Source organism: Hemitrygon akajei, chromosome 9 (genome assembly GCF_048418815.1).
Source record: "Hemitrygon akajei chromosome 9, sHemAka1.3, whole genome shotgun sequence".
NCBI lineage: Eukaryota > Metazoa > Chordata > Chondrichthyes > Myliobatiformes > Dasyatidae > Hemitrygon > Hemitrygon akajei.
Genome location: NC_133132.1, coordinates 168194678 through 168207261, shown reverse-complemented (window position 1 = coordinate 168207261; position 12584 = coordinate 168194678). Strand labels below are relative to the sequence as shown.

Genomic DNA, 12584 nt, shown 5'->3' with positions numbered 1-12584 from the left:
ACCTAATCAACCTACCCCTGTAACTTTTTCAATCTTATTGATATCTTTCCTGTAAGTAAGTAACCAGAACTGCACACAATACTCCAAATTTAGCACACTCGTGTTTAAGAGACATAGACACAGAGGACAACGAACACCTTTCCCCCAGGCTGGCAATTGCAAATACAAGAGGGAAGACTTTTTAAGGAAATTGGAGGAACGTACAGGAGGAGATGTCAGAGGAGGTTTTTACACAGAGTGTGGTGAGTGTGTGGAACACACCGCCAAGGGTGGTAGTAGAGGCAGATCATTAGGGACATTTGAAAAACTCATAGATAGACACATAGAGGGATATGTGAAAGATTAGGTTGATCTAGGAGTAGCCTAAAAGGTCGCACAACATTGTGGGCTGAAGGGCCTGTACTGTGCTGTACTGTTCTATGTTCTATGTAACTACTCTAAATTGAGATCTCCCCTCAGACTGCAGAGAAAACAATCCAGATTTGTCCAACCTTTTTTTATCGCTAATACCCAGGCAGAATCCTCGTAAATCTCTTCCACATCCTCGCCAAAGCCGCCACGTCATTCCTGTAATAGGTGAACCAGAAATGCACACAATACTCCCAGTGCAGCCAAATCAAAGCTTTGCACATATGCAACATAACTTTTTCACTCTTGTACACAATGCCCTGACCAATGAAGACAAACATGCCTTTCTTTACCACCCTATCTACTTCTAAATTTAAGGTTTTTCACATCAACCTCTGTCTCTGCACCAATTACTTCTTTACATGCCTTTTTAACAAAACAACAGTGACTAGTAAACCCTAAATTTACAAGCCATCTATGCTTCCAGAACTTGTTCAAATCCATGTAATATCTCTTATTCATAACCATGACCACCTCTAAACCATCTTATATCATATGACATCTTTATCAGCGGTTACAGTCACAAACAGAATCAGGTTTTTTATATCACTGGCATATGACGTGAAATTTGCTGTCTTTGTGGGAGCAGTACATTTCAATAATAAGGAAAATTGTGAATTGCAGTAACTTTATATATATATTAAATAGTTAAATTGAATAAGTAGTGCAAAACTAAAAATTTAAAGAAAGTAGTGAGGTAGTGTTTGTGGGTTCGGAGTCCTTTCAGAAATTGGATGGCAGAGGGGAAGAAACTCTTCCTGAATTGTTGAGTGTGTGTCTTCAGGCTTCTGTACCTGCTTCCTGATGGTGGCAATGAGAAGAGGGCATGTCCTGGGTGCTGGGGATTCTTAATGATGGAGCCGCCTTTTTGAGGCATCGCTCCTGGAAGCTGTCCTGGACACTGGGGAGTCTAGTACCCATGATGGAGTTAGAGCTGACTGAGTTTACTTCTCTCTGCAGTTTATTTTGATTCTGTGCAGTAGCCCCCCTACACCACCCCAACAGACTGTCATGCAGCCAGTTAGAATGCTCTCCAAGGTACATTTGTAGAAATTTGTGAGTGTCTTTGGTGATAAACCAAATCTTCTCAAACTCCTAATGAAATATAACCACTGTTGTGCCTTCTTTGTAGCTGCATCAATATGTTGGGCCCAGGATAGATCCTCAGACATGTTCACATCTAGGAACTTGAAATCAGGTTTATTATCTCTGACAGATGTTGTGAAATTTGTTGTTTTGCAGCAGTGGTAGAGTGCAAAACATTCAATAAATTATAAATTATATTAAGAAGTATATATTAAAAAATAAGTGGTACAAAAAGAGAGCAAAAGTAGTGGGTTCATTGTCCATTCTGAAATCTTGGTGGAGGGGAAGAAGCTGTTCCTAAAACATTAAACATTACAGCATCAATTAGCCTTTAGTGCTCTAGTTCCCTTGAATGGAAAGTGGTGGAGACAGCCCAGTCCATCACAGGTAAACCCCTACCTATCGCTGAGTACATCCACAACGTGCGCTGCCACAAGAAAGCAGCATCCTTCAGGCTCCTGTATGTTCTCTCTGATAAAAGTGATGAGAAGTGGACATGTCCTTCACATAAATCTTCTTAAATCATCTGATGTCTTTATTAACAATTGTAGTCAAGACTATCTCTGACCATTTCCCTGTTACTTCATCCATCACATCCCTCATCCACTTCCAAAGATACTTCCTTCTGCATCTCCAAACACAGTTTTTACCCAAGTCGCAAGTAACAGCATCGATTAGTCTTTAGTCTTCTATTTCCCATGTACAAAAAGTGTTGAATGCAGCCCAGACTATCCCAGGCACAGCCCTCCCCATCAATGAGCAAATCTACAAAGAGCACTGCCACAAGAAAGCAGCATCCATTATCAAGGATTTGCACCATCCAGGCTATGCTTTCTTTTCACTGCTGCCATTAGGAAGGAGGTACAAGAACCTCAGGACTCACACCACCAGCCTTAGGGATCAGTTATTATCCTTCAATCATCAGGCTCCTGAACCAGCATGGATAATTTCACCCACCTCAACTCCGAAATGATTCCATAACCTATGGATTCACTTTTAGAACTCTACAACTCATGTTCTCAGTATTATTTATTTATTTGTTTATTCATTTATTTACTGTGCTTGTCTTCTTTTGTGCATTGGTTGATTTTGCCTACTTTTTCAATGATTCTATTGTATTTCTTTGTTCTATTGTGAATGCCTGCAAGAAAATGAATCTCAGGGTTGTATATGGCGACATATACATACTTTGATAATAAATTCACTTTGAACTTTGGTATTCTATTTGCACATGACATTAATGAAGTTATCAAGACCGTTCACAATAAGGACAAAGGAAGTTTTACCGTCTTTGTTAAAAGCTCACAGAATTTAAAGTAGGCACACAATAATAGATCTGCTCAACAGTTTCTGGAAGGCACTCTGACCACTCCAGCTGACTCACAACTTTGTCCCTTCTATCAGCAACCTCCTCTGCACCAGCAGCTCACAATGAATTCTGCTTCCAATTTGTGGAAGGTAAGTATCATATGCAGAATTTCACTTACCATATACTGAATCCTAAACTCACAAGCTACATCTGAAGGAAGATCAAGTCAGTGGATTTCCCAATTCAAGATTCAAGAGTCAAGATTGTTTATTGTCATTCTTAAATACACTGGTGTAAAGGGGAATGAAATGACTGTTATTCTGGATTTGATGCAACCTAAGAAAGCACATAGAAAACAATTTAAAAATCATAATAAATATAAATGTGTAAGATTAGCTTGAACTCATAGACTGATTGTATGTCCATAAGGTGATGCAAGTTATAGGAGTATCTGTACATAAGGTGACTGAGAGGAAATGACAAATTAATGGTGGTGGAGGGGTGGTTAGTGGGTGGAGGTGTTGATCAGCCTCACTGCTTGGGGAAAGTGACTGTTTCTGAGTCTGGGAGTGGAGGGGTGGGTGAGTGGGTGGAGGTGTTGATCAGCCTCACTGCTTGGGGAAAGTGACTGTTTCTGAGTCTGGGAGTGGAGGGGTGGGTGAGTGGGTGGAGGTGTTGATCAGCCTCACTGCTTGGGGAAAGTGACTGTTTCTGAGTCTGGGAGTGGAGGGGTGGGTCAGTGGGTGGAGGTGTTGATCAGCCTCACTGCTTGGGGAAAGTGACTGTTTCTGAGTCTGGGAGTGGAGGGGTGGTTAGTGGGTGGAGGTGTTGATCAGCCTCACTGCTTGGGGAAAGTGACTGTTTCTGAGTCTGGGAGTGGTGGGGTGAGTCAGTGGGTGGAGGTGTTGATCAGCCTCACTGCTTGGGGAAAGTGACTGTTTCTGAGTCTGGGAGTGGAGGGGTGGGTTAGTGGGTGGAGGTGTTGATCAGCCTCACTGCTTGGGGAAAGTGACTGTTTCTGAGTCTGGGAGTGGAGGGGTGGGTCAGTGGGTGGAGGTGTTGATCAGCCTCACTGCTTGGGGAAAGTGACTGTTTCTGAGTCTGGGAGTGGAGGGGTGAGTCAGTGGGTGGAGGTGTTGATCAGCCTCACTGCTTGGGGAAAGTGACTGTTTCTGAGTCTGGGAGTGGAGGGGTGGGTCAGTGGGTGGAGGTGTTGATCAGCCTCACTGCTTGGGGAAAGTGACTGTTTCTGAGTCTGGGAGTGGAGGGGTGGTTAGTGGGTGGAGGTGTTGATCAGCTTTACTGCTTTGGAAAAGGAAATGTTTTTGAGTCTGATGGTCCTGGAGTGCAGCCTCCTCCCCAGTGGGAGTGGGACAAACAGTCCATGAGCAGGGTGGGTGGGATCCTTCATGATATTGCTGGCCTTCTTGAACTATGTGTTTTCCTTCTGTGCTTTTTCATAATCTGTACAGCTGCTTTGATATCTCTGAACTTAATTGGTTTGGAAAGCAAATGATATTCCCCTCCACCTTAATTTGGACATTAGATTTAATAGTTACATAGATGGGCAAAGAGGACATGCCCTATTCTCAAAGGCACCAAAGTGTGGGGGTGCAAGAGTCTGAAGACACACAGTCAAAAATTTAGGAACATCATCTTCCTTTCTGCCATCAGATTTCAGATATAGACAGTGTACAAACCCATGAAGTTAACAAATTTCACGTCACACGCCAGTGATAATAAACTTGATTCTGATTCTGATTACCTCACTACTTTTGTTTTCTTGCACTACATATTTAATTTCATACATACAATACAGTGCAAAATTCTTAGGCACATATATATATATATATAGCTAGGGTGCCTAAGACTTTTGTACAGTACTATGGAGCAGAGAACGAGTTTGTAAATCTGGCGAGAACAAAGAATGTTGGGAATGGCAAGGGAGGAGCGCTATGGAAGGGGGGGGTGTGGTGCAGGTGGTGGCAGAGAAGGAGTGCCAGGGTCGGGGAGGTGGGTGCCAGGGTAGGAGAGGTGGGTGCCATGGGTGTATGTGTGTGTATATATATATATATATATATATATATATATATATATATACACACACACACATGCACACACATTATATTATATTATTTATATACACATACACACACATATATATTTCTTATTGTAATTTATAGTTTTTTATGTATTACACAGTACTGCTGCTGCAAAACAACAAAGTTCATGATATATGCCAGTGATATTAAATCTGATTTTGATTCTGAAATGCACAAATTTATCACTCCAGTCACCTCTCATTCACATCATCCACTGAATAATACCAAGTGCACTGAAATAAAACGAATGAACTAAGTTACAAATGTTCTAGAATAAAGCTGTTAAAAATAGCTTCACTGAACACTTGCATTAGATAGAAACTGTGTAAACAAAATAGTCAGTTTTTTCACAAGGCGGGCAGCTTTCCAATATCGCATTCAGGCAATTGCATTAAGAAGTTGCTAAAGTGGATAATGATTATGGAATTACTATACACTAACTAAATACAAATATATTGATTTTAACACCCCAAATCAATGAAATAAAATATCAAATTATAGCCATGTAACCCCACTAACAGATGAATGTGCTCCAGTACCTCAGCATGGGATCCAATACAATAGATGTCAAGCTAGGATAAAGAGCATAATAGGACATCCCTTTAGAAAAGAGATTAGGTGGAATTTTTTGGCCAGAGGATGGTAAATTTGTGGAATTCATTGCCACAGGTGACTGTTCAAGACAAGTCGTTGGGTATATTTAAAGCAGAGGTTGACAGGTTCTTGTTTAATCAGGGCATGAAAGGTTATGGGGAGAGGCAAGAGAATGGTACAGAAAGGGAAAATAGATCAGCCATGACGAAATGGCAGAGCAGACTAGATGGACTGAATGATATAATTCAGCTCCTAATTTTTATGGCAGGTGTTCCTACCTTTTTTTATGCCTTGGGACCCTACCATTAACCCAAGTTTGGGAACCGTTGTCTTATGGTCTAATTTTGTTTAAAATGCTTTATCAAGGTAAGGTTCTTAAAGGTGACAATGGAAAGATTTAAAGGTCAATGAAATCTTGACAATGCAGGGTAAATGCCATGGCTCCTAAAACAAGTTGAATCAAGTTTTCAGTAGGTCAATTCAGACCAACCAATCTATTGATGTTCCCCAAGTTTCTTCCAAACATTTAATACTATCAGTATATCCTTTTAATCTTCCTTCCTTTGCAAGCTTCTAGAATATGTAATGTGGCTCAATTGTTCCTTGTATCAAGATCCATTTTCAAAATATCCTCTGGAAGAAGAAGCTTTTTTTGAAGTCCTTGTTAGATTTATCCCATATTTATGGGTTCCCTTACAAATGTAAAAGGCCACTTCTCTACCTGCAGTCAGTGGCCACTGAGTGCATTTTTATTAGGTACACCTGCTGGTTGATGCAAATACCTAATCAGCCAATCAGGTGGCAGCAACTCAATGCATAAAAACATACAGACATGGTCAAGAGGTTCAGTTGCTGGTCAGACCAAACATCAGAATTGGGAAGGAATATAATCTAAGTGACTTTGATGGTGGAATGTTTGCTGGTGCCAAAGGGGTGATCTGAGTATCTTAGAAACTGTTAATCTCCTGCGATACTCACGCACAACCATCTCTAGAGTGAAGATTCCCAACCTTTTTTTTGCCATGGACCAATACCATTGAGCAAGGAGTCCCTGGACACCAGGATGACAGCCTCTGCTCTAGAGAATGGTGTGAAAAACCGAAAAAAGTCCAGTAAGCAGTAGTTCTGTTGGCTAAACCAGATTGTTAGTGAGAGGGGTCAGAGGAGAATGGCCGGACTGGTTCAAGCTGACAGGAAGGTGACAGTAACTGCAATAATCACATGTTACAACAGTGGTGTGCAGAAGAGCATTTCAGATCGCACAACTCATCGAACCTTGAAATGGATGGACTATGACAGCTGAAGACCATAAGCATAAACTCAGTGGCCACTTTATTAGGTACAGGAGATGCCAGAAATACATATCCTCTGCTATTTTGAAAGCACCTGCTAGGTCATACTTCAATTTTCTCTTTATAGGAAAAATACGCTGTTTGGTATTTACTGCCTGTTCTGAGATCAGCCTCTTTTCTGGCAAGTTCTCCATTATATCCTGTTAATTGACATGGAAATCAGAAATGAGTATAAAACATTGCTAACGTGTTCAATGTGAAAATGCTCAGTATCCTGCATGACCCGTGTTCCCCTTATATTCGCTGTTCTGGCACCACATACAGAGAGGTTGTGACTTACTACAGAATTTTACACCACGTCTTCCTCAAGAGGTCAGACAGAACTAATTACTCCAGGCTGTCGCATTCTTCCCCTATCCTTTAAAATACAAGTCATCTGTTTCCCGAGACACGGTTAAATTAGTGCAAGAAACTATTTAACACGTCTTAGATCTTAAACTTCCACTGCGTCGCCACAAACTACTGAAAATTGTAATGGATATTTAAAATTGCTACAAACATTAACTTTTCAGTGAAACAGCGCCAAGACCTCAACTCTCTTTTGACGAAACACTAGACAGAAAGTGCAGGCCCGTCAATACAAGACAGAAAGAACAAAGAACCCACCGATGGTTGTGATCACAGTGATGGCGAAATAGAAGGAGCCGGCAAATTTCCACTGGACCCCCGCTTGATGAGGCTTGAGTTTCAAGACAACAAGCTCCAGTTCCTCGTATTTCTTCTCGCTCAGGTTGTATTTGGTCATGAGCTCGTACCTCCTTTCTTCCAGGTTCTTCTTCTCCGAGGTCTCCTGCTTGGACTCCAGGGCATCGAAGACGGCGGCTCCGACCAGCAGGTAAGTGAAGGTGCAGACAATGAGGGCGAGGGTCCGCACGTTCTGGCGCTTCATGGCGCCGCTCCGGGAGCCGCTGGACTCATGATGCACAGCAGAAGACTGGAGGGCGCGGCGGAGCAGCAACGCACACCCTCAGCGCGGGGAGCTGTCTTTCAGCACCACCGAGCCCCGTCGCCACGCCCAATCGCTCCCGCTGCTGCTTCTAAGTCTTCGAGCCATATTAGGGGAAGGAGGGGGGGATGGTGGTATACGCCGGCATAAATACACAAAAGGCACAGTCCCGAAGCTGCATTGTGCTCCTCGGTGCATACGTTATCGAAGAGAAGTGATATGTTACTTTTAGCGATGTAAAGGAATAAATTGCTCTACATATCGCAACCCACCCTCCCCACCCCCACTTCCAAGTCCCCTGTGAAACCAGTCGCCTTTGAATATGGATAAGCGTACGATGCCACATGGGTTTACACCTCCGAGGGGAAATATTTGTGCTCGCTCACTGGCTGAGACGTAAACTAGGCTTTATTCAAAATTCATGATCCGGGGAGTGCAAGTCGTTTGTCGTTAAGCACGATGAAGGTGATCTCTCATCGAATATAATTTTTAAAAAAGTCATCAATGCGCTTGTTTTCACTCACTCTTCCTCTCATATCTGAACTGTGTGTCTGGAATGGTACGCGGCACGATTCCAGATTCCCTTCAGCGCCACTCCGTCAGTTCCTAACACAAGAGCAGCTCGGTGCTGGGTGTGTGTCAATATTCCTCAGTGCTGCGCGTTCTCAATCTTTACTCAACTAAGGCAAATTGCTGGATAAAAAGTGCACTATGGATTTTCATAATTATGTCAGATCCCTCCCGCCCCCCTTGACAACGGGACGATATAAATACTGCTGCATATGCCTGGGACGAGTTTTTGTGCTGGGGGGCAATGTTTATTCGCTTCGATGTGAACTGACAGATTATCACTTATTGGCGAGTTATTTCGATGACAACTAATACAATTGTAAATTCGCGCAAATGTGCAAAGCTTTAATCGGCATTTTACAGCCATACAGAAAGCTCTCTGTAGAGGAGATCATAAGTCCATAAGACATAGGAGGAGAATAGGCCATTCGACCCGTCAGGTCTGTTCCGCCATTGCATCATGGATGATTTATTACCCCTCTCAACCCCTTCTACCTTCTCGTAACCCTTGACGCCCTCACTAATCAAAACCCTATCAGCCTCCCCTCTAAATATACCCAATGACTTGGCTGCACAGCCGTCTGTGGCAACGAATTCCACAGAATCACTAAACCTCCGGTCTATCTTTGTTCTAACGGGATGGCGTCTATTCGGGTGCTGTGCCGTTTAGTCCTAGCCTCCCCCCACTATTGGAACATCCATATTCGATAGGTTTCAATGAGATCTTCCTCGATTCTTCGGAACTGGGAGACTACAGTCCTAGAGCCACCAAACATTCCTCCCTTTCATCTCGGAGATATTCTCAACGAGAGTGGGGCATTCTGCTCACTGCTAGTCAGTAGAAAGCTTGCCAGTTTAATCACAGTCTTCAGCTGCAAGCAAAACTTTTTAAATACACATCCACATACTTCTAACCTCTGGCTTCATGCTTCTGCGCCCCTTCCAGGCAACAAGGCCCAAACATCTACCTGGATCTAAAATGATCTAGAGGCTTCAGTGAACCTTACAATTTGCAACAAACAGAGGGTTTGATACCGTGCAGCTAGCGTTATGGCTGTTGCATCTTGCTTTCCTCTTGGGTTGCCACAGTAGTGTAGCAGTTAGTACAAAGCTATTACAACTCTGGGCGTCGGAGTTCAGAGTTCAGTTCTGGTATACGCTGTAAGAGATTGTGCGTTCCACGCCATGACTGTGTGGGTTTCCTCTGGGTGCTCTGGTTTCCTCCCACAGTCCAACGAGGTACCAGTTAGTAGGTTAATAGGTCCTTGTAAATTGTCCTGCAATTGGGCTAGAGTTAAATAGGTAGGGTGCTGGGCCTGTTTTGAGCTGTACCTCTATGTAATTTAAAATAAACAAGTCAACTTTGTGTACCTTCTTTCATCTGAAGGACGAGCAAATTTCAGATTTATTTCTTAATGTTCCTGCGGCTTCCTCTTGCTATCTAGATCTAGAAGATGGAAGTAGGCAGTTTAAATGGTTTGGCACAGACTAGATGAGCTGAACCCCCCCCCCCCCTCTTTTCACTTACACAAGAGATTCTGTCAATGCTTGAAATCTTGAGCAACTCTCACACAAAATGCTGGAGAACGTCGACTGTTCATTCCCCTCCACAGATGCTGCCTGACCTGCAGAGTTTCTCCAGCATTTTGTGTGTATGTTGCTCCCTTTTAAATTATCCTACTTGGATGTTTCCTACTGTGGGAGAGTCTAGGAGCAGAGGGCACAGCCTCAGAACACAAGGGCACCTCTTTAGAACAGAGACAAGAAGGTTTTTTTTAGCTAAAGGTGGTGAATCAGTGGAATTCATTGCCACGGAAGCTATGGTGGCCAAGTCATTTGGTTGTGTATAAAGCTGAGGTTTGATAGATTCTTGATTAGTTAGGATGTTAAAGGTTATGGGGACAAGGCAGGAGAATGGGGCTCTATGTCTGTTCCTATGTCTTATGGTCCAATGCACTTGGCATTGCGTCATTTGGCACATGCAAAACAAATAGAGAATCCCTTCCACCCCCCCCACCCCCACACACACCTTATTCAGGCACCTTCCCCTTTCCTTTCCAGTTCTGATGAAGGGTCTCAGCCTGAAACATTGGATCTTTATTTATTTCCATAGATGCTGCCTGACATGCTGAGTTCCTATCAGAAACAAGAGAAAATCTGCATATGCCGGAAACCCAGGCAACACACATAAAAAGCTGGAGGAACTCAGCAGGCCAGGCAGCATTGGTGGAAAAAAGTACAGTCGACTTTTCGAGCCGAGACCCTTCATTCCGATATCCTGACATCCTGATGAAGGGTCTCCTCCTGGAACGTCGACAGTACTCCTTTCCATAGGTGCTGCCTGGCATGCTGAGTTCCTCCAGCATTTTGTGTGTGTTACTCTAATTCTGATTCTTTGTTATTCTATTGCAAACATGTGCTTCTTTCTGATTTTAGCAACTTACAACCACAGACACAGTCTTCACCCCCCCCCTCCCCCCACCACACCCCACCGGGAGCCTTCTGTAATGAGCTCTGCGACCTGTGCAGGGAGCCAGAGAGCTTTGTGCTCTGAGGTTTTTAGAGCAACTGAATTAGTTAATTGTTGTTTAACAAGAATCATTAATTTTTTAAAGTTCCTTGTGTTTTTCTCCTTGTGCTGTTCTTCTGCAGCCTCCTGAAGCTTTCTGTTTAAATTTGATGGACTCAGGGATTCCATGTTACTTGTATTATTTAGGCAGACACCCAATTAGCATTAATCGTGGGGTCCTAGTTGTGAGAATGTTATGTCTCGCTGTGTTACACGGCCGAGTCACCAATATTCTGTTAGAATTCCCATGAATAAACTCTGATCATCGTCTCTAAATTGGATTCCATCTTCCCTCTGCATTTGTAGTTCCAACATTCCTGATGCATGTCGCGACAGCTTCACATTGCTGAAGCATATTAAAACTCTACAGTAGATGATCCCGAGCCCGGTTGCTAAAGGAGGAGGCTTGTTGCATGGGGTCAGTTACCCCGACCTGTAAAAGACCAGAGCTAACAGAGGCTCCAAAGACCTCATCCCCAGGAGAGCAAAGATCTTTGATGGGACAACTTGAAATTCTGGCCCAGGTCAGAGGACTCTGTCACGCAGCTGTTGGTGGTCTAAGCTCTGGAATGCGTGGTGGGCTTAAGTAGGTAAAGAAGCATATTAAGCAGATGTACAATGGAGACAGACTTTACCAACCAAGCTTTTGCTTTGTGTGTGTGTGTGTGTGTGTGTGTGTGTGTGTGTGTGTGTGTGTGTGTGTGTGTGTGTGGTGTGTGTGTCTGTGTGTGTGTGTGTGTGAGTGTGTGTGTGAGAACCCCAACAGGGAGGTCATCGATGGCCTATCTCCACTGGGAGCTAAGGGCCCAGGAGGAAGAGGCTGTGTGCGTGTTGCCCAGGAGAGAGGTGTCAGAGTCACTGCCCGGAGGTGGAGTGCTGCCGTGCCCATGCTGGCATCAGTGCTGTCTCCCAAAGTTCACCCGGTGGAAGGGAAGCTGGATTGCTTTTGTGTATAGGCTGGCTCCTGCTGACTGCACTTGTGGACTCAGGGACTTGGGCTATATGATTTGTTAACGTGACTGTATGTTTACCACTATCTATATGTGCTATACATGCCTTGTGGTATACATGCCATACGGCTGTTGGTACTGAGTTTTGCACCTTAGCACGGGAGGAACTCTGTTCCATTTGGCTGCATTCATGGGTGTTCATGTATGGTTGAATAACAATTAAACTTGAACTTGTTGTCCATCCTTGATTGCAATGGTGAGTATCTTTGGAAGAGAAGTCCAAAACGTAGAGACACGAAAAACAACAGATACCAGAATCTGGAGTAATGAAGAACCTGCTAGAGGATCTCAATGGGCCGAACAGCCTCTGGGTGATGGGGGTTGGTGTTGTGGAGAAAGGAAGGGAAGGAATTATAGACAATAGACAATAGGTGCAGGAGTAGGCCATTCGGCCCTTCTAGCCAGCACCGCCATTCACTGTGATCATGGCTGATCATACACAATCAGTACCCCGTTCCTACCCTCTCCCCATATCCTTTGACCCCGCTATGTATAAGAGCTCTATCTAACTCTCTCTTGAATGCATCCAGAGACTTGGCCTCCACTGCCTTCTGGGGCAGAGCATTCCACAGATCCACCACTCTCTGGGTGAAAAAGTTTTTCCACATCTCAGTTCTAAATGGCCTACCCCTTATTCT

General features: G+C 43.7%; 1 protein-coding gene across 2 annotated transcripts in view; it reads right to left on the bottom strand.

Annotated features, from left to right (window-relative positions):
* LOC140733744 (potassium channel subfamily K member 3-like) overlaps positions 1–7926 on the bottom strand; it is a 113509-nt gene extending 105583 nt beyond the window's left edge. The window contains exon 1 of one of the 2 annotated variants that reach the window (XM_073057470.1): positions 7458–7926. In XM_073057470.1, coding sequence (XP_072913571.1) covers positions 7458–7740 — 283 coding nt within the window. In that variant the 5' untranslated portion in view covers positions 7741–7926. The remainder of the gene's footprint in view (positions 1–7457) is intronic. The other variant, XM_073057469.1, reaches the window with a different exon arrangement.
* Positions 7927–12584: the final 4658 nt, after the last annotated feature.